Source organism: Atractosteus spatula, chromosome 2, assembly GCF_055471065.1.
Source record: "Atractosteus spatula isolate fAtrSpa1 chromosome 2, fAtrSpa1.hap1, whole genome shotgun sequence".
Lineage (NCBI taxonomy): Eukaryota > Metazoa > Chordata > Actinopteri > Semionotiformes > Lepisosteidae > Atractosteus > Atractosteus spatula.
In genome coordinates this window covers 13,337,718-13,358,526 of record NC_142707.1, presented here as the reverse complement: position 1 = coordinate 13,358,526, position 20,809 = coordinate 13,337,718, and the positions used below count along the sequence as shown (strand labels likewise).

The 20,809-nt window shown below is 45.9% G+C and overlaps 3 protein-coding genes across 3 annotated transcripts; 2 read left to right on the top strand and 1 right to left on the bottom strand.

Annotated features, from left to right (window-relative positions):
- Positions 1-273: 273 nt before the first annotated feature.
- On the top strand, positions 274-3,069 carry timcc (TIM double twin CX3C motif chaperone). The gene is made up of 4 exons (XM_088928192.1): positions 274-375; positions 508-627; positions 1,362-1,502; positions 2,265-3,069. Exons 1-4 carry the CDS (start codon positions 310-312, stop codon positions 2,451-2,453), a joined length of 516 nt encoding a protein of 171 aa, XP_088784318.1. The 5' UTR covers positions 274-309; the 3' UTR covers positions 2,454-3,069.
- A 1,698-nt stretch (positions 3,070-4,767) lies between these two features.
- Positions 4,768-9,740, top strand: snrpg (small nuclear ribonucleoprotein polypeptide G). The gene is made up of 4 exons (XM_088928180.1): positions 4,768-4,922; positions 6,357-6,379; positions 7,930-8,054; positions 8,825-9,740. Exons 1-4 carry the CDS (start codon positions 4,891-4,893, stop codon positions 8,873-8,875), a joined length of 231 nt encoding a protein of 76 aa, XP_088784306.1. The 5' UTR covers positions 4,768-4,890; the 3' UTR covers positions 8,876-9,740.
- A 625-nt stretch (positions 9,741-10,365) lies between these two features.
- pcyox1 (prenylcysteine oxidase 1) lies at positions 10,366-19,150 on the bottom strand. Its single transcript, XM_088928170.1, has 6 exons — positions 18,412-19,150; positions 17,389-17,595; positions 16,684-16,858; positions 15,081-15,292; positions 13,390-13,542; positions 10,366-12,079 (listed from the first exon to the last, which is right to left on the bottom strand). The coding sequence occupies exons 1-6, from the start codon at positions 18,518-18,520 to the stop codon at positions 11,412-11,414; spliced, it is 1,524 nt and encodes a 507-aa protein (XP_088784296.1). The 5' UTR covers positions 18,521-19,150; the 3' UTR covers positions 10,366-11,411.
- Between the last annotated feature and the right edge of the window lie 1,659 nt (positions 19,151-20,809).

Here is a 20,809-nt window from a genome sequence, read left to right as displayed (position 1 = left end):
ATTCCTAATCCCTTTTTATTGTTTCTTTTTTCAGATAAAACTAAATGAGGTCATTAAACCCAGTTCTTTAAAACCACAGAAGCAAAAGTTTACATTATTTTTTTCCCCACTTAAAACTGCTGACGTCTTTAATGGACTATTTGTCATACATCGCTTCGTTCGAACTGTACATCTCACCTCCTTCCTCGTGGTGTCGCTATACAATTCTACAAGGGTTCCAGGACACAGACAGGGCCGCTTTAACGCTCTTTAGAGTACAGGCGCGGAAGTGATCTTTTTGTAATCCATGCTGCCGGTCGGGGTGACCTTATGTGCCATGCTAGCGGCAGCGCTGCAAGATATTACAAGCGAGGACCTCAAGACATCTTAGCTCACGTAAGCGACTAGGTGCAGAAGGAGAACATAGTCACGCTTTGTGCTTTAAACGCCCGTGTTAATTAGCACCTGCACTGGCCAGTATCGGTTGCACTGTTTTTAAGTATCACTTGTGTACCTTTGTGTAACAAGCCCGGTTCGGTCCAGATCGGCCTGAGAGTCAGGATGGCCGAAGCGCAACAGGCTCGCATGCAGTCTGCCGTGGACGAGATGGTTCAGGGACTGGAGCGCGACCACATCCGTAAAATGCAAGTGAGTGTCTGGTTGACGGGACGCGGGCGTTCAGTACACAGTACTGGTGTCTGCATTAACCTGTAAAGAATACGCGACTCTCGTAGCATAACATTTTGATACATTTTGGGGTTTCGCAGCTTCGTGCCCTGATTGACAAGATGGTGTTTCTTGAAGGTGTTTCTTTGAAGGGTTCGCTCGAGGGCGATTAAGCACTCTGTGATGCGAACTGGAGGTAGAAGGATATTCGTTGTGTGGTTTATTTCTGAACAGTCAAATTTACACCTGCTGCCCGATCTCTCCCTTTTTTCCTAGTCACGTTATCCCGTAACCCATCCGAACGCACAGAAAGTTATATTAACGCAACCCTATCTGCACACTGAAATGGAGAATTCTGTTTAACTCAAGAATACTTTTGACTGCGTAACTGAATAAAACAACAAGAACAGGACCTAAGCTTTGACTGACTTGCATACAGGATTCTACCGCTGGTAAAAGCTGGAATTGTTCAACCTGCAAAATTTTCAACTACCGGTAAAAAATTGGCAGTCTGCCTCCAGCCCCCGTATACTTTTAACTGTTTTTATTACTGTGGGAGGCTTAGGAGTGTTCTCATCCGACTTCACTCGGATGCGGTGTGAAGTGTGGGGTGCTGTCACGGTAAACGGAGGCTCGGAGAGTCTCCGTTGTCCGTTTCTCTCGTGGGCTTCTGGTGGTGTCTGACGCCCCGCGTTCTGGCTGCCTGTCCTCCCCAGGGGCTCATGTTCCAGTGCAGCGCGCGGTGCTGCGAGCGCGCCAGCGACTCCATGACCCAGGTGCACCAGTGCATCGAGCGCTGCCACGCCCCCCTGGCCCAGGCGCAGAGCCTGGTCACCACCGAGCTGGAGAGGTTCCAGGTGAGACTTTCCCAGGAGGCAACGTGGGTGCGGAGGTCGCTCAGCGCTGCCCCCTACAGCCCGGGCTCGACTGCACAGCCTGGAGTTTTTAATATGTAGGGAACTGAGAGACAGAACTCCTTAATGGAGCACTGCACATGACTGAAACTTGCATTGATCTCTAATCATATAATAATTTCAGGAAGTCTGCAGAAGGTAGAGCAGTGCAGAAAAGAGCACTGAGGAGTCCAGCTTTGTCACAGTGCAACAGACTGTAATAAGCGTTGCAAAAACAGAGGCTTTCATTGCAGTGTGTAGTATATGCTAATGTTCAACAGAATAATAATTCAACTTTATTTGTCATTATACTAACACGGGTGCATAGTATAGTGAAAAGTGTTTCTTATGAGTCTCTCAGGTGCAGTATATAAATAGAACAGCAGACAAGACAAGAGACAGAAATACAATAACAGTGTAAACAACAGTATGGAGCCATTGCAAAATTGTCAAAAACTGTGCGAATACGCAAACAGAGAAAAGTATACAAACAGGACAAAAACAGTGCAAAAGTAATACAGCAAACAGTGCAAAAATAATATGGTGATTGATAGTACAACTAGTACAGTTTTAAGTACAATTCTGGTTTACATTCAGTTGTCGTGTGTGTAGTGGTGTAGGAGTACAGTATTGTGGGTACAGGAAGTAGTGAGGAGAGGTCACATTTTTCTGAGTGTAATTTCAGGTGTGTTGAAAGCTGCTCGGTCTCTCCCTGTCCCGCCCCAGGACCGGCTGGCCCGCTGCACCATGCACTGCAACGACAAGGCCAAGGACGCGTTCGAGTCGGGCGCGAAGGAGGCGGCGGTGCGCGGGCAGCTGGAGCGCTGCGTGGGCGGCTGTGTGGACGAGCACCTGAGCCTCCTGCCCAGCGTGACGCGCCGGCTGAAGGACAGCCTGGCCTCCATCAAGCAGTGAGGACGGGTGGGCTGGGAGCCGGCCCGGGGGGCCGTCTGGGCCTGCAGCCGACAGCGAGGCCAGCAGGCACGGAGCGGGGACACGGACTGGCCGGCGGCGCGGGCCTTCGGCACAGACAGAGGGCACGGACCACCCGATGGACTGACGCTCGGGAGGACAGGTGGAGCGGGAGAGCCTGGCTGTGTCAGACCGTGAAGACAAGCAGATGAAACTTGGGACTCCCCGTGCATAGCAGTTTGATCCAGTCCGGGTTTTACCACCTGCTGTCTCTAGTAAACAGAGAAAATTAAATCTAGACCGTTTTCATTTTCTCATTGTATATTCATGTCTGTCTGTGTTTTGCAGACTGGAATTAAAGTAGAAAGGAGAGAAGGAGTCTGGTAAAACTTGAAATGGATCTTATTGGTACCTCTGTGTTCTTCGTTTGTCAGTAGAAAACCATGAGCAGCTGTGAACCACTACAGAGCCAAGTTTCTGCACAACTCTCTACCTCCTCCTGCAGGGGGCGCAATTGTGGCTTCGATTTTACACACTGTGGAATTTGCTGCTCACAACACTGTTTCCCTTTTTGTATTGCAACAAATCAAAATCGGGAATAAAATCAGTTTTCTCTGTATTCTCTTAAAAGAGAGATGGTGTGTCTGTCTTCAGGCTTGGATTGTGCCTGTTTGGCTGTATTTGGGAGGGTGTGACCAGAACCGTGTGGCTGCTGAGTGAAGATTATTATTTCCACCTTCACAAGAAAAGTCCACAGTCTCTCTAAAGACAAGTCACTGCAATTTGAGCCCGATGAGCTGAGCTCAGAACTATTTGCATGGTGGGGTCAAGACCAGAAAGCCAGTGTCACACGAGTGTGTTCGACGCACGCTAACATTAAAAGTATATAATCCCTTTGAGTGTCCATGAGGAATGAGTAGCGGATAGTCCCACTTTTAAAAGAAACAAAAAGTAATGTTTCATCTGGGGATCCTTTTTCAGCTGTGTGTCTAGATATGTAACTAGTTGTTTAATAACTGTAACCCTAGAGGAATGTGTGGAATTTTCTCTATGCAGAGTGTTAAATTCATATCATTTCTAGAACAACCCCATCGGAGAAGGTCAAGTGAGTATCTTGCTGATAAGGGTTCAGTGTTCTACTTGTGTTTATGAAAGCCCCACCACGCCACTGGATTTAGTTGTCTGCATTTAAGGGGAGGTCACTAAATGAAGTTGAGATCCTTTCACTGCTGACGGTAGAGCTGTTTACCACCAGCACCTTCGCAGAGATCCCTTGTCCAAGCCCAGAGAATGGCCAATCTCCGCTGGCCAGCGAGGAATGAAGACGCGTATGAGCGCTGGTTTGTGTTGGTATGCTGCAGTGTGAAATTCAGAACTTCCGTGCAGTGCTGTAACTACATATTTAACAACTACCTTCATGAACAAGTTCTATACATACCAAAATATTAGCAATTAATCTACTTTGCATAAAGCATTATGTACAATAATGGACAGAGCCTAGTTCGTGTGAGGTTTGAACTAAAAAAAGGAGTTTATCTCTTTAGAAGGTGTCATAGTTATTATGGAATCCCACATACAGTACGTGCTTTCAGACACATCCTTGTCTGTGACCTCTGACCTCTTCTAAAGTTTAGATGCCAAACTGGTATATCTCCTGACAGAGTGAAGTTTTCACAAAATGTCCTTGCCCATGCCCTTTGACCCTTCCTAAAGATCTGATGTACAAACATTCATTCTTGGTTAATATATTTAGAATTATGGTTATGCAGTTATCCTTCTTTGTTCTGCCAAAAAAAATTGCTAGCCAGTAACGTCTACCCTCTTTATTTTAATTATGCTTCCTGGTTTTCCAATGTCTATAAAATCAATAGTCAATCACTTCTATTGAGCTTACATTGAGAGTGTGCTATCTGGAGAACATTGTTACATCCGCACCTACAGTAGATTTGCTACAGTTTGCCCTAACTGGACCACCAGTTAAACTACAGCGCGGCACTCGCTGACTTTAGGAAAGCTCTTTTTAAATAATCTGATTTTTATAGCAGTATTGCCTGCCCAATTATTAATTAGGCTTGTTGCCTGTTCGGCATGAACAGGTATTTATCGGTCAAGAAAATCTTTACAATCAATGCACCCATCGTGTTCTTGCTCGTTTGCAGGATAGTTTTGTAAACGCTTTCCAGTTTCAGGAGAGAATGCGCGTGAACTTGGGTTGCCGAGAGGAGGCGCAAATTGAAAAGGCATATTCAATTAAACGGCGTTGTTCGGGCGAGTGTTGATGACGCATAACGTGAGCCGGAAGGTATGGTCGGACTTTTTTTTACGGTAACGCGTTCGTTCTTTGTGGTGCAGCGCGCGTGGGGTTTGGTGCTGTAGTCGCTGAGAGCGCAGCGGTCTTTTCATTGAACGGATATAAAACTATAGCTTTCTACACGTAAACATGAGCAAAGCACATCCCCCCGAGTTGAAGAAGTAAGTATTTCTTGTTTTAGTCTCTTAGGATCATTTGTGTCTTTCGTTTTCATCACGGTGGTTGTTGGGTCGGGGGGGGGTGTATTTGGCTGAGATACAAACTTGAAATGTTTTGCTATTAAAACTAGATAAAATATTTTGAAGGGCTCATGTAGCTCCGTGATATTTGGATCTGTTTCCAACCGTGGAGACGACGTTAATATTTCTCATAAAGAATTTTTAATACGTTTCCGACCTCGCTTCGTGAACCGAGTGCAAATGTTATCGTAACGTTTGGCTTCGAAAACAGTGTCCACACAGCGTTATACATCACAGCTTTCGGTACTGTGTATTTTTGAAAGCGTCTGTAACGTGAGATTAGATTGTTTACCCCTTAATATTAAAAAGCCCGCGTTAACGATCCAAATAGGTCGTGAATTTATAAGCTTGTATACTTTTGCTTTAGAAAGAGCGACCTGTGACGAAAGCTTCTTCTGCAAACCACGTTTATGTGCACCGAGAAACTCCCGCGAAAACTGATTGACTTGCGCGAGACTCGTAGAAAATAACTCTAAAATAATAATGATAATTATAATTTAATGGGTTTAATTGGTTTTAAGGTTTTAAAACGTAATATTAAACAAGCTACAATTGTCAGTTGCAGAAATCATGGACGGACTTGTTTCGTCACTTCCGGTTTCGTTTCTGGAGTACTCTATGGTGGTAGATGAAAACTCGCGCCAAGCTGTAGATCGCAGGAGAGCGTGGAAAAGCCTGTTTACATTTTCACTTTAGTGAATGGTTAGGCCAGGGATTTGTAGTACAAGCTGTAACAGAATTGCAGAATAGTTTGGTTGGGGAGGCTTTATAGGTCACTGAATAACAGATGTATAGCAGCTAGCTAAACGTGATCTTTTTTTAAAATATAATTGAGCCTCCTCTACGATCGCCTTTAAGGTTTATTGCTTTGCTTAATGCAGAACAGAATCTGGAGGCGATGCCTTTAAATGTTTGTGGAGGTTTAAGCAATAATGCTTTGTTAAATACAGGCAAACGCATCCAGTAGTGTTGTTTCTTGGGAGGGAGAATATTTAAAACAATACAGCTTGAGAAGTGTACAATTTAACCATTATTTGTGAAATTACTTTCAGAATGTATGACCAACAATCACATACACATGAGCAAATGCTAAATTCCACAGAATATCAGTTACTTTTACTTACGGATGCTCCCAAACACTATAAAGACTGTCAGAGTAGGGAATGATAGCAGGTCAGTCTATATTAAGCAAGTATTAAAAAGATGTGTTTCCTGCATAAGCTAACATTTTCACATGTTGGTTTATATGATAAGTCCAGCATGTTTTCTATAAAATGCCAATGATGTACAGACTTTGTAGAGCATAATTTTTTTTTGTATTGGATCTAACAACTTTTTTTTTTCCTTTCTGCCCAGGTTCATGGACAAGAAGTTATCATGTGAGTATGTAGGGTTTCAGTTGCTGAACTGAGGTGTATGGACCCCTCCCAGGAGAAACTTGATATGGTCTGATGAACTGTCCCTCACCATGTTCTCGACTGACTGACAAGTGCATGTGTGATGCCATTGTAAAAGACTACAGCTGTCAGTCCTCAGTTCCAATAGTGAAGGGATCCATCACCCAGGTGTTAGTTGTATGACTTTCTTATGGAAGGATGGTGCTTCGGTCCTCCTGCAGAGTTCTGGACAGTGACAGTGACTCTGCTATGCATACGGGCTGCACGTGGTCACTATTAGTGACTTTAAATTGTTTCCATTTTTTATTGTCCACATCTTACATTTTATGATGGCCCAAAACTGCACTAAGGTGAGATAGGAAGGACTTTTTCCAGTAAAAGCTCTGACTATTAACTTAACAACAGTGAAACATCTAGCATGCAGAGGGGGCTAATGAAAAAGGAAGGGTTGCAAAGATGAGTACCGGTGATAGATTGAGAAAAATGGTTTAAAACATCCTCTCCTAAGACGTTTTTGCAGGCACTGCTAACAACATCACCATTGTCCATGATGGGGATTACAGACGTGCACCAGTATAGACCTAGAGGAAAATGTGTCCTTTGCTGCTTTAATGTTTCACGTCCAGACATTATCTTGGAATTTATTGATAAGAATTATGAAAGTTAAAACCATTTAAAATAAACCGTATGCTTTAATATTTATAAAATAACTAGTCATCGTTCTTAAAATATATACAAAAACTTTGCGATTTTTGTTAAGGTAACAGCAGGTATTTTCATTTTGAATAGGTACGTCTAAATCAGTGGCTCTTCAGCACTTAAAGACTTCTTCAGCTGAGATTCAGAAGGCTGCATTAACATTGACTAAGCCAGTAACTAGTTCTGTTAAACCAGGAGTCCAGGGGTGCTGGTGTCTCTGTGGATTTTCAGTCCGGTTGGGCTCTTAATGATCCTAAATAGCTCATGAATGGTTGAATTGGAGCAATTATACAGATGTTGCAACCAGTTTTTGGTGGTGCTTTAAAAAGACATGGAAAACCAGCAGACACGCATCAGGATCAGGATCAGGGACCTCCTATTAAACGTTTACAGTCCAAGTCAGATTGAAAACCCATAGTTCTCCAGGACTGAGATTGGATAGCCCTGTGTTAAACATGTAAAATAGGGGTGTCAAACTCCATTGAGGGCTTAGTCTCTTCTGGTTTCTGTTCCAACCTGAATAGTCAATTAAACAAGCTCACTATTTTCCTGGACATTCGTAAGAATTTTCTAACTGCCCTTTAGTATTGTTCACTCATACCTTTCACAAAGGTAGGATTACGTTCGAATGACCTCAGAGCCTGGTTAGAGGTGTTGCCACCCTGCAGTTTAATATTGAAGGATTCAGACAGCTGTGGGTGGAAGAACACGATCCAGAAGACACTGCAGGGAGCGAGTTGACTCCCCTGATTTAAGAGCCGAATCAGAAAACCTAGCTCTCCAGGCTCAAGGTCGCACAGCCCCGATATGAACCCCCTCTCTCTCCCACCTAGTGAAGCTCAATGGCGGTCGGCATGTCCAGGGTATCCTGCGCGGGTTCGACCCCTTCATGAACCTGGTGATGGATGATTGTCAAGAGATGGCATCCGGGGGACAGCAGAACAACATCGGCATGGTGGTGAGGCTGGCTTCATTGTGCCGTTGTCATGTGGTTTGGGAGTGAGGTCACGGAGGCAGGTCAGGCTCCAGCTTGCACAGCAGTTTGAGCCATTCCAGCTGCTGTATAGAAGCTAGCTGCAGGGGCAGGGCAATTCAGGTTTAAATTCAAGTTCTTTCTACACGTATTAACTCGAAAAAGGCAACAGTGTACTTCTCAACACCACTTGCGCAGAAGCATGTTCCAAGTGAAGATACAATTTATTTGACTTAAGGTTGTTAAAGTAACAATTCTATGTTGGGTTCAAACAGTGTTTTGGAGATTTTTTGGAATTATCTCTTTGTAGTTCTTCAGCTCAGTCCTAGTCTAGTGCATAACAGTGAGGAGATGCCTGAAATTTACCCACCTTAATGACATTCATTAATGGCTTTTTTGACGATCTAAACATTGGGTGTGACTCCTATAAGAATTATAAGTAGTATACAGCATTGTTAGTGTCAGTTCCCCTCACTATGGACTTCATCATTACAAAGACATTAGTTGAGAGACAAAAAGAAGTACTGCACAGTGACAATTTACTTATTAAAGATTAAAATAAGGATCTTGTTTAATGCTCATATCATGCAAAGCTGTGTAGGTGTAACAGCTTTCTTAATGCTGTCATTTAGGTTAACTACAGTACAGTATCCACAGTATTGAGGCAGATTCAGTAGTTAAATTTGTGACAAGCTGTTATTCTGAGGGTTTTGAGAAAAACGTCATCCTCCTGTTGTGCTGTCTTGTCCTCCCAGGTGATCCGAGGGAACAGCATCATTATGCTTGAAGCTCTGGAGAGAGTATGAGGGGAGGGTGTGTCCCTGCTGTGGCCACACCTGTTGCGAGGAGCAGTCGAGGTGCAGAATTGGGCATCACAGATCCCTCCCACTCCAGCAGCCTGTATCTCCCCTGGAGGCCGTTCACATCTGCCCTGCACAGTTAATTTCCACACAAGCCCTTTGGTGTTTGTTCCAACGGCACAAATTCTTTGCTGGAAAAATAAGCCTGCGGTAGCAGCCCTGCACATCATTTTCAACTGTGAAGAGGACTAACGATATTTGTTGTAGGACTATATTTGTGCTGCATAGAGTCCCCTCCTTGTTGTACTCGAAATTTGCTGAATTCTGGATGCTATATCAGTTTTATCACCTATTTTCCATTTACCTAGACATGGTAGAATTGAATTAGTTAAGACAATTGGCAGGTATAGTACCTAAGGAATCATTTGTTTTGAAAGAATTAAATGACTTAACATCATATTTCCTATTTTGATGCTGTTGTGTACAAATTGCGTTCCAGGAAGGCTGTACTTTCAAGTTCACTTTTGAGGGCAGCTTCAAGGCTTATCAGGCAGTTTTTCCATGTTGTGGAAATGCATTTGCCTCAAGAAAGAGGTTTTGATTTAGTCAGTGTTCCCTTGTTTTTGCACACTGTAAAACATGATGCAACCCTTGTAGAAAGGGGAAAGGAGGAAATCGAAGCTCTAGGTGACAGGGTTATCTGTGTTTTTAATTAGATAAAATGTGGTTATTGATCTAAACAATAAGTCAGGTCATGAGCCAGAAATTCAGTAGCCAGTTGTTGAGGGGTGGAGTGTGATGCACAATTCTTTTTTTTACAATATTTTTGTGATGTTTTGTGAAATGTAATCTAATAAACAATTTCTAGTCGTATACCTGTGCGAAGGATTATGTAATTTTTATTTTTTTGCCATAAATCCCATGGTGTAGCTTTGCAATACGTTTTTCCTGCGTCGGGGGTGGGCTGCTCTTCTGGTTCTCTGGACCGTTTGAGTAATGCAAAGTGTTAAGAGGTTAGAGACAGAAGCTGTATCAGCATGCAAGACAGGAGTAAACTTGCATTCCAGGCTAAAAAGACAAAGGGAAATCTATGTCCCATTTCTTTGTCATTTTTTTATTTCTAAACATGAATATTTAAGTCCAGCACAATTGTGGCCTGATGTATCTCTTTATTAATCTATTTTTTGTTAAATACCAGTTACTGAGACTGCTGTTGCAGGATGTCAGTTGTAGTCTCCTTGACATGGAGTGTAGGGGGTTAGTGTTTGTCTTAATAACTGAGCACCCTAAACTCCTGTGGATGTTTGAAAGTGCCAGTAATGGGCAGTGTATTTGCCCTTCTCTAACATAAGGACTTCTCACTGGCTCTCCCTTTAACTGGAAGGAGCAAAATTGTATCGTAACACGGCGCCTGCTACAATTGTCCTGATGCTGATCGCCAGGATAATGCAAATTTACTGTAAAGAGATTCAAATGATTCCACTCCCAGGACAACTGTAGTTGCAATTGTGATTACTTTTAACATGTTTTTATTCATTGGTCATTTTTGCACTGTTTAGATCTTCAAGATTAGATTGACAAGAAAAATCAGGTCATAGCCTCATTGAAAAGAATACATTTACCAAGGTTTGCAGTCCATGGCTGTCAAGTATAGCTATTATTTGCCATTTTTTTTGCACTTGTTAATTTAAAAAAAACACTTTATAGTTTTTTATACTACATTTTTGTGTTAAAAGTTAGAATTTTGTTAATTAAGGCAACAGGTAAATGCCATGAGTAAAACATCATACGCGGATAATGCTTCAGATATGGGCTTTAGTGTTTCTTACTTCTGCTGTCTGAAGGTGCTGGGTAGGTTGGCACTGTTGCTGTCATTAAGCAGGGTCTCTCACGGCCTGCTCGCTGGGGACCCTTCTGTCAGCTGGTTTATTTTCCAGCTGAGCGCTAAGCTGATTATTTGTGTAATTGTACATTTTAATTGTTTTGCGTATCGGCATTTTAAGAACTCAAACTGTCTAAAAGTATTCTCATCTAACATGAAAATTGCAATGGTTTAAGACATCTGAACCATTTTGACAGGTTTAATAAGGCTCATTATTTGTTCAGGTAAAGGGTCTAGTACCAGACAGCTCAGCTTGAAAGAAGCTGAGATTTTTTTTAACCACTCTCAGCTTCGTGCCCATTTTCACTTGATCCGTGTCAATTCTCATCTTTGCCGGGGATTTAGTAGATAAAAGGTTAAAGAGAGCTGTAAAACATTCAAGATCTGGCCCCCTAGGCCCAACCCGTAGTTGTTATCCCTGAACATTGTTTCTCCCTGCATGTTTGAATCAGCACTTGAATTAATCCCCCCTCCTCCAGCCAAGCATTCCAGAGAGTCTGAGCCATGCATGTAGAGTCCTGGTTCCAGAGATCCACTGCCCCATCACGTTTCAAAAGCTTTTAGAGAAGACGGTGAGTCCAATCATTTCTCCTCGCGTACAGTGGTCATTTTTGCGCTGTTGTGATCTTCAAGGGCTGGGGTCCGAGTCGCCCTCGCTCTTCACAGCTCCCCCCGGAGGCGGGCGTGCAGGTCCTCCTGGTCGATCTGGTGCGTCATGCCGTGCCAGCGGTGGTGGGCCAGCAGGACGATGTTGCGTGCGGCGATGGCACTCATCTCCATGGCGCTGGCCGCCCACTCGATGCCGTTGAGGTAGTACAGGCGCTCGTGCAGCACGATGGGCGGCAGCCGCTGCGGGGGGCTGTAGGAAGGGTACGCCAGCCAGGGCACCTCCGAAATCTCATCCCACTGCAGGAACACGGCCCCGAGCTGCTCCTTGCTGAGCCGCTTCCCCGAAAACACCTTCCACACGTTCGGCAGGCTGGCCGGGGGTCTCTTGTACCCCTGGGGTATGTGCACGGGGTCCAGCGAGCTGAGGCTGTTCAGCGCCAGCCCCTCGTGCTCCATGGTGAGGATGTCGGACATCCAGAATGCAGAAGCAGGTCCCTTCACCCCCAGGTAGGACACGTTGATGCGGCCGTGCACCAGCGTGGCCACGGTCTGGTGGTAGCGACCCGGGAAGTGGCTTGGGACCGGCGGGGTGATGTTGGGGAAGGAGATGTCCGATTTGTCCTTGTGCAGCGGCGTAGCGATGATCACAATGTCGTAGAGGTTGTGAGCCATGCCCGTTTCGGTCGCGTAGTTCACCTCGTACAGAGACACCGAGCCACCTGCAAGGCCAGCACAGAGACACCTCAGGCTACAGGATATTGGCTATGTGGGGACTATGACCGCATTCGTCAAGGAAGCGTCAGTCCACGCGGTGTTGGGCTGAGGAAGCGTCAAGCGTGCGCGGTGTTGGGCTGAGGAAGCGTCAAGCGTGCGCGGTGTTGGGATGAGGAAGCGTCAAGCGTGTGCGGTGTTGGGATGAGGAAGCGTCAAGCATACGTGGTGTTGGGATGAGGAAGTGTCAGCGTACGCGGTGTTGGGATGAGGAAGTGTCAGCGTGCGGTGTGTTGGGATGAGGAAGTGTCAGCGTGAGGTGTGTTGGGATGAGGAAGCATCAGTCTGCGCGGTGTTGGGATGAGGAAGTGTCAGCGTGCGGTGTGTTGGGATGAGGGAGTGTTGCACAATGTTGGGATGAGGAAGCGTCATGCGTCCGTGGTGTTGGGATGAGGAAGCGTCAGTCTGCACGGTGTTGGGATGAGGAAGCGTCAGTCTGCGCGTTGTTGGGATGAGGGAGTGTTGCACAATGTTGGGATGAGGAAGTGTCAAGCGTGCGCAGTGTTGGGATGAGGAAGCATCAGTCTGCGTGATGTTGGGATGAGAAAGCATCAAGTGTACGCGGTGTTGGGATGAGGAAGTGTCAGCGTGCGGTGTGTTGGGATGAGGAAGCGTCAGTCTGCGCGGTGTTGGGATGAGGAAGCATCAGTCTGCACGGTGTTGGGATGAGGAACCGTCAGTCTGCGCGGTGTTGGGATGAGGGAGTGTTGCACAATGTTGGGATGAGGAAGCGTGAAGTGTGCGCGGTGTTGGGATGAGGAAGCGTCAAGCGTGCGCGGTGTTGGGATGAGGAAATGTTGCACAATTTTGGGATAAACTCCATTAGAAACACAAGTATTCACCTGCAGCCTTCTGTGTTTGTGCGGTGGCATCTTGCATCATGATTCATGATCTGTGCATCATGCATCTTGCGTGTTTCTATGTCCACCAGTGCACCTCTGTGTCCCCTAGACTCTCTCTTTGTGTGTTTCAGTCTGCATCCATTCTTCTCCGTTGGCTTGTGTCCCTCCAGCAGTTGTGGTGGTTGCCTCGGACTGTGCCTCTGGCTGCAGTTCTAGTTTTCCGTCGCTGTCCCTCAAAGTGCGTGGGGACACTTTGTGTTTCTATCATTGGCAGTTCAGAGGCGCTCATATGTGCCCTTTTGTGTCTGCCTGTGTGCATTTCTGGTTTCATCCTTTTTCTGCTGGTTCTGTCTGTGCACGTGTACCCTTGAGAAGCCCCGCTGATCTGTGACCCTGTGCGTGGCGTCTGTCCTCACCCGTCCTCAGAGGCCGTGGCTTGATGGTGACGGAGCTGACTTTGCCCTGGATGAGCTGCGCCCTGCTGTGCTGCAGGAGCCCCACACACACCAGTTTATTCCCGCCATCAACTGCCCAGAGTCCCGACTCCGCGCCTGCGAGCGACACCACACCTGACAGGAGACACTGGAGGTTAGCAGAGCAGCTGCATCAACTCCACCAGGGAAAAACCGCCCAGGGGCACACAGTACACAGAGAAACTCTTACTGCAGTTAGAACAATGAATGGAAGGTTCAGAAATACAGAATGAAGTAACAAGGTGCTTACGTTTGGAAAAGTTTGGCTCTGGGTCTCGTTTTTCTTGTGATCTCAAGTCTCATTTTTGGGAAGAACTAAGCTGTCCAGTCATAAGGCTCAGTACCACAGGGCTCTGCCACTGAATCTCTCACACTAATGACCCTACTTGTGTAATAATACCTAGAACCAAACTAGAGGATCACCTGTATGGCGACAGGGTTCTAGGGCACAGTCGGTGTGTATCTGGAAAAGGTCTTGCTTTTTTAACTGAAGGTTTTTTGAACAAGCAACAGCCTTTAGGTTTACAGAAGGCCTTTGATAAGGTTCCTTGTAAAAAACGAATTCTGTAGTTGCAGACATGTTGTAGGCATTCCAGGAAAACCACGAATGTTGATACAGAACATAAGACACAGGGATCGGTATTAGGACCACTGCTCTTCCTGATTTATATAAATGATCTAGAATCTGGTATACTTCACAAACCAATCACATTCATAGATAACAAATCTGGAGGATTAGGTACCATTGTACAGAATGCCAAAGAAATTCAAAAGACATAGAAGACATCTGGCAGATGGCATTGAGCATAAATTGCAAACTGTGGCATGCACACAGCAAAATACTAACTCTGTTTATAAGTCGGGAAAACAGCGAGCTTGAAAAAGCTACGCATGAAAGTGAGAGGGATGTACAGTATGTGGACAACGGTTTCATCTTGGAGACAGTATGAAGAAGCATTGAAAAAGGCAAAAAAAAAGTTGGGATATGTAATTTAAACTGGAGAATTTAAATGTTGCTCTGGAATCAGTCAAGAGGAGAGCAGCCAGGCTTTAAGGAATGTCCAATGCTGACAGGCTGAAGGAACTGAACATTAAACAGACTTATTCTATCAAAACCTGTTGAACTCGAATCAGGTCCCCTCGCTGGCTTGAACAGAGGAGACTGTGAGGTTTGGAATACTTGGAATTCCTGCTTAAGAGTGTTCAAAGGTCTCAAACATGTTGACAAAAGTCGACCCACTGGACTTCTGCAGCATCAAAACGGAGGACACAAGTGGAAACTACAGAAGAGTATCTGGAACTGAGAACAGGAGACAGCCCTTTACACAAAGGGTTGTTGGAGTCTGGGTCAAGCTTCTGAGCTATAATGTCAAAACCAATACCATCACTTCTTTAAGGGAATGGCTGGAGGAGAAACTCATATCAAATAGGATCTGAAAATCAATCAGTTTTTACTTCTTTATTATGTCCCTAATTTGATCTCTAATTTATTTTAGAGATAGTACACTAATAGATTCAAGTAAGGAACTGAGAGTTCAGCTTTTAAACATAATATAAGAAAGCACTGTGATGCCAAAGGAAGTTCCAATACCTACCAATAGTCACGTTCTGTCATTGCTCGCTCGCCCACTCACCCACAAAGGCATTGATCTTGACACTCTGGCCATAGTTGACCCGGGTAATCGGGGTGACAATGTCATTCAGGAACTGCTGCGAAAACCCCGCCCCCCGCATGGCCTCGTCCAGCGTCTGATTGGTCAGGCGCAAAAATTCATCCCCACCCATTGCATGCAGGAGACGTTCAACGCTGGAGAAGGAGTAGCCGAACTGCTGGAACTGGTAAATCCTGAGAGTCAGAGAGAGAAAATTTCCTCAAACGGCTTCGAAGGAGACAGACAGAGCTAGCAGAAAGGGAGGAGGAGATAGGGGTCGAAGGAGACAGACAGAGCTAGGGGAGAGGGAGGAGGAGATAGAGGTCAAGGAGACAGAGCTAGCAGAGAGGGAGGAGGAGACAGGGGTCAAGGAGACAGACGGAGCTAGTGGAGAGTGAGGAGGAGATAGGGGTCAAGGAGACTGCTAGTGGAGAGGGAGGAGGAGATAGGGGTCAAGGAGAAAGACAGAGCTAGCAGAAAGGGAGGAGGGGATAGGGGTCAAGAAGACAGACAGAGCTAGGGGAGAGGGAGGAGGAGATAGGGGTCGAAGGAGACAGAGCTAGCGGAGAGGGAGGAGGAGATGGGGTCAAGGAGACAGAGCTAGCAGAGAGGGAGGGGGAGACAGGGGTCAAGGAGACAGACAGAGCTAGTGGAGAGTGAGGAGGAGTTAGGGGTTAGGAGACTGCTAGTGGAGAGGGAGGAGGAGATAGGGGTCAAGGAGAAAGACAGAGCTAGCAGAAAGGGAGGAGGAGATAGGGGTCAAGGAGACAGACAGAGCTAGGGGAGAGTGAGGAGGAGATAGGGGTCAAGGAGACAGAGCTAGCGGAGAGGGAGGAGGAGATAGGGGTCAAGGAGACAGAGCTAGCGGAGAGGAAGGAGGAGATAGGGGTCAAGAAGACAGAGCTAGCGGAGAGGGAGGAGGAGATAGGGGTCAAGGAGACAGACAGAGCTAGGGGAGAGTGAGGAGGAGATAGGGGTCAAGGAGACAGAGCTAGCGGAGAGGGAGGAGGAGATAGGGGTCAAGGAGACAGAGCTAGCGGAGAGGGAGGAGGAGATAGGGGTCAAGAAGACAGAGCTAGCGGAGAGGGAGGAGGAGATAGGGGTCAAGGAGACAGACAGAGCTAGGGGAGAGGGAGGAGGAGATAGGGGTCAAGGAGACAGAGCTAGGGGAGAGGGAGGAGGAGATAGGGGTCAAGGAGACAGAGCTAGGGGAGAGGGAGGAGGAGATAGGGGTCAAGGAGAGAGCTAGCGGAGAGGGAGGAGGAGATAGGGGTCAAGGAGAGAGAAGGACCTAGTGCTGAAGCATTGAGTAGAAAGGGAATGGTAGATGAAAGGGGAGAATGGGGCAGTGAATAAGGAAAAGGAAGAAGAGCAAATAGTAGGAAGAGGACGACTGGGAAAGAGAATTTTAGGACAAAACTGAGGTGTGGAGGAGCTGCCAGAAAGAGAGAGGGGGGGAAGGTGAGGAAAACCACGGAGAAATTAACAGATCAATTAAGAAACAGGTGGGGAGGAGAAATGAGAGTTAGATCGGTCTGAGGAATAAGGAAGGAGGAAGAGCTTGTGCTGGGGGGGAGGACCTCACCTCATGAACTTGTCCAGGATGCTCTCCACCCACATCTGCATCCGTATGAAGTTGAAGCCGTAGCGCCACAGCATGCGCAGGAAGTTAACGATGAACCAGTCGCTCTCCTCGAAAACCAGCTGCTGCCCGTCGAAGATGGCCATGCGGCTGGGCACGTCATGGCGCTGGGACAGGCCTCCGAGGGGACAGAGAACACTCCAGCACTACAGAGCCTGGGTACAGTCTTCAGAAACCCCTAACCCCGCCTAAGTCTGTCTGGGTGTCCACATTGCACTGTACTGTGTTTCTACAACAACACGAGGCCCGGATTAGTTCAGCACCTCATGGTGCTTTTCTGTTTCCTCTAAACCAGCAGTACACAAGCTGTGGCCCCAGGACTCCTGGAGGTCAGCGGAAAAGGAAAACAGAGCACTGCTGTCTATTTGTAAAGAGTAACAATTATGGATGCTGGATTATTTCTTGACTATTACAATAGGAAAATAAGTATCTAATAGCGTGTGGTGGTTCACAAAATGTCTGGAAACTGAAAGGAGTCCTTCCCACTCAAAAGGACTGGAAACTGTTGCTCTAAACCCGAGAGAACCCACCGGCTGTAAAGGAGCTCGGATCTGGTGAAGAGCAGGATTCGTGACTGACACAGGAGCTACATCACTGACGCAATCCAGGCCTGACATTTCTACCGATTAAAGGCGTGCCGGCTCTCACCTAGCTGATCGACGAAGTGTTTCATGTGCAGGTTGAGGGGGTGAATGATGGAGCCCCCCATCTCGTACTCGCCCCCCCCGATCTTGGCGGTGGCCAGCCGGCCCCCCACCACCTCGTTCTCGAAGACGTCGATCTTCACGTCCGGCCCGAACTCCTTCCGCAGGTAGTAGGCAGTGGCGGTGCCCCCGATCCCCGCGCCAACCACCGCTGCAGAGGGAGACACAGCAACTCTCACAGAACTCACAGGGCACAGAATTTTAAGAAGCAAATCAGGGATGACACACTGGGAAACACCTGCAGGCTAGAGATTACAGGAACATTTTTCTTAATAAACAGAAGCAAAGCGACTTAGGTACAGGTCATCTTTTCAACCCTAACATGAGTTAAACAATAAAAGTTGAATGCTCAAGGTGGGGTGGTGTAATTAGAGGAGAACCACAGGGATCTGTAGTAGAATACTAGATTCTGGTGTACTGAAGTTAGTAAACTTGAGAGGTCTGCAGATTATACCAAATTATTGGATTAGCAAACACTAGAAGCAGGAAATGATTAAGAAACAATACTAGACTGGGCAAAAACCCAGGCTTTGTTTGAGAAACAGCTGGAAGAGAGCCTTGGGTCAGCTAGCGACTAACTTCCAAACGGGCTAGATGGACAAATGGCTTCTCTCGCCTGTAACGTTGCTTCTATTCTTATGCCAGCACAGTGGAGGCTCCGTTAATGGTCAAGGAAAGCCTTTTCCTTTACGTCTAATAGAAAGTTTAAGTGGATTTCTCTTTTAAATTAGTTGTTGTAATACAACTATTTAATAACCTATTTAATAACACTTGAACTACAACATCACGTTGATTGCATCACCTCAGCACATGAGGCCAGTCAACTCTAATCTTACATTCACTCCTGTGTTTTATTAATGATCAAATTATCAAAACGACGTTTAATCGATATCCAACTTTTTCGAAATGCATGGCTGTACAGAGTGGCAAGTTTCTTTGGCGTTGCTCAGGACAGAGAAAATCCTACCTATTTTCTTCGGCGCTTCCCGGTGTTCTGGTGCCGAGGCGAAGCCACGGCGGCCGCTCAGACACAGAGTCAGAAGCAGAAATGAACGGATAGGAACCAAAAGTATCATGTCTCTTGCAAATTATTAATATTGGTTAAAAAATAAATAAACGTGTTGGACATCAACTTTCAGTTTTCAGTGCAGTGCCAGTACGCGGTACCTTATTTAACTAATTCCTCTCGGAATTACAGTGTTAAAAGTCTAAATATTCTTAACTCGGTGTGAATTTCGTCAGTGTTCAAAGGTCTGGCTTAAAGAAAATAAAATCGACGACAGTCAGATTGTGACGACAAATCAAAGTCTTCTGCCGCGGTTTCTGCTAGTTCCGCAAAACGTGCAGTACAGTAGCTAAACGTGCAAAATAAGTAAGTGGTAACAGATATAATCTAATTTATTTGTTGTGTAAAAAATCCGGTAGCTGTCCGCTGCACGGAACAAAAATAGAGTCACCGATGTAATATCCACTAAATGTAACTACAGTAACCCTTACAGATACCACGGCTGTTTACAGCCGAGTATTCAAAGTTCAGCTTCCGTATTGAAGCCAAAGCTTGTCGAAGTTGTACCCTCACATATAAATTTAACTATTTAAATACAAACGTGTTGTAATCTAAATGTCTAACACTTGTACGGGTAGTAATTTAGTATAATTGTGGCGGATAACATTTATATAGACATTCTTTTTCCTCTTCTGTGTCTCCCATGCATAATCCCCGGTTTCTTTTGCGAACTATATGGCTAGATGCTGTATGTAAAGAAACTGGTGTACACTTCCTTCATTTTGGCTCAATCAGTTTAACAGTCCACCGTACCAGTTTAGCTTCCTGTTCGGAGCCAAAATGGAGTTCGTTTCTTAGTCTTCCGTCAACATAAAGATGAAACTCATGCAAAACGGAGAGCATGCTTTCAAGTGAACTGCACTGTGGGATAGCAAAAACTCCGAGAACTGCGGTACTACGGCTTCTACACAGCCCTTTACAGCATTTACATCCGTTTCTAGGTACCTGCTTTTTGCTTAGGATCGCGGTTTGCCGATCTAACCAGCAGGCACAGAGTGCCAGGAGGGACTACACGCTGACCAGTTCTCCGTAGCAATTAATTACTATATGTACATATAGAGACCTGCTGAGAAATTCCAAATTAGAATGTATTTCAGGTATCAGCCATGTACTCCTCTGTGTCAATATCAGACTCTACATCATGCACAAGGCCAAGCAGGATCAGGTGGTGTTTTTTGTTGCTTCTGTTTTTTTCTCCCTATATTCTTGTGAGAACTGGATCATAAATTGCTTAGGTCTCTCCTCCTGCACGTTATCATTCCACACTTGGGTGTAGCACGGTGCTAGTACCGGCTCCTGATTAGATTAGCACAAGTCCTCTGTCACAGAGGAACAAGTGCCCACAAAACAAACCGCGGGACTCTTCAACAGCCTGTGGAGTGAATGTGAGAAACGTTCCCAGGAGGACGTTTCTCCTCTCCTCTTTTCCTTGAAAGTCTCGAGCACAGAGCCAGCTCTCAAGCTGTGATCCTGGAGAGCCGACACTTTGTCTGACAGGCCTCAACCTGAGTAAGCCGTCTCAAGGGGCATGAACACATTAATTGCAACACGTTCTCACACGGGGTCAATTAGTGAGTTTGGCGTTTATGGCTGTGTCACTGAAAGGTCTGAGCTAGGCTGCTTGTAGGTGACTAAGTGTATATCTATATGTTGAGATTTCGTGCAATAAAGACAACTTCTCTTTACCTCTGAAGTCCCTGCGGTTTTTAACCCATTATACCATCTGTGATTGCCCCATGTAAAGCACTGTGTATTCCAAACCTTTGAAGCCTTAATCCGTGCCCATTAGTGACAGGCCAGTTGTAATCGAGTTTTTTCAGTCTGAACATCCGATTGTCTGCTCAGTTCCTGCTCTCCTCAGGCCTCCTGGTTATGTCTGAAAACCATTTTCTCATGAGCATTCATGCAGACATGTGAAACAAGAGTGGGTCTGATTAATCTGACCGAGAGCTGGGCAGGAATGAAATCCTAGGAAGGTCCAGTAGGCCTCTAAGACCAGGGCTGTGAATTTAGACTTATTAATGCAAAATTCCCATCCATCCACCTTCTAACTAACTTCTTCCAATTCAGGATCGGAGGGGAGCCGGTGGCAGGCAACGGGCACAAGGCAGGGAATGCCCTGGACAGGATGCCAGTCTATCGCAAGGCACACACTCACACAGGGGCTAATTGTCCCAGAAGCCAATTAACCCACCAGCATGTCTTTGGAGGAACCTATGTGAACATGCGGAGAACGTGCAAACTCCACACAGATAGTACCCCAGGTCAGGAACTGAACCCTGGGCCACCATGCTGCCCA

Bases quoted from the DNA above. Each gene is read 5' to 3' on its own strand.
- pcyox1 (XM_088928170.1), bottom strand. From the start codon at position 18,520: ATGATACTTTTGGTTCCTATCCGTTCATTTCTGCTTCTGACTCTGTGT. The intron at 16,859-17,388 runs GTGAGAGCCGGC...GTCCCCTCGGAG, and splicing joins ACACTTCGTCGATCAGCTAG to GCCTGTCCCAGCGCCATGAC. The intron at 15,293-16,683 runs GTGAGGTCCTCC...TCTGACTCTCAG, and splicing joins ATCCTGGACAAGTTCATGAG to GATTTACCAGTTCCAGCAGT.
- timcc (XM_088928192.1), top strand. From the start codon at position 310: ATGTGCCATGCTAGCGGCAGCGCTGCAAGATATTACAAGCGAGGACCT. The intron at 376-507 runs GTAAGCGACTAG...TTGTGTAACAAG, and splicing joins CTCAAGACATCTTAGCTCAC to CCCGGTTCGGTCCAGATCGG. The intron at 1,503-2,264 runs GTGAGACTTTCC...GTCCCGCCCCAG, and splicing joins CCGAGCTGGAGAGGTTCCAG to GACCGGCTGGCCCGCTGCAC.
- snrpg (XM_088928180.1), top strand. From the start codon at position 4,891: ATGAGCAAAGCACATCCCCCCGAGTTGAAGAA. The intron at 4,923-6,356 runs GTAAGTATTTCT...CTTTCTGCCCAG, and splicing joins CATCCCCCCGAGTTGAAGAA to GTTCATGGACAAGAAGTTAT. The intron at 6,380-7,929 runs GTGAGTATGTAG...TCTCCCACCTAG, and splicing joins CATGGACAAGAAGTTATCAT to TGAAGCTCAATGGCGGTCGG.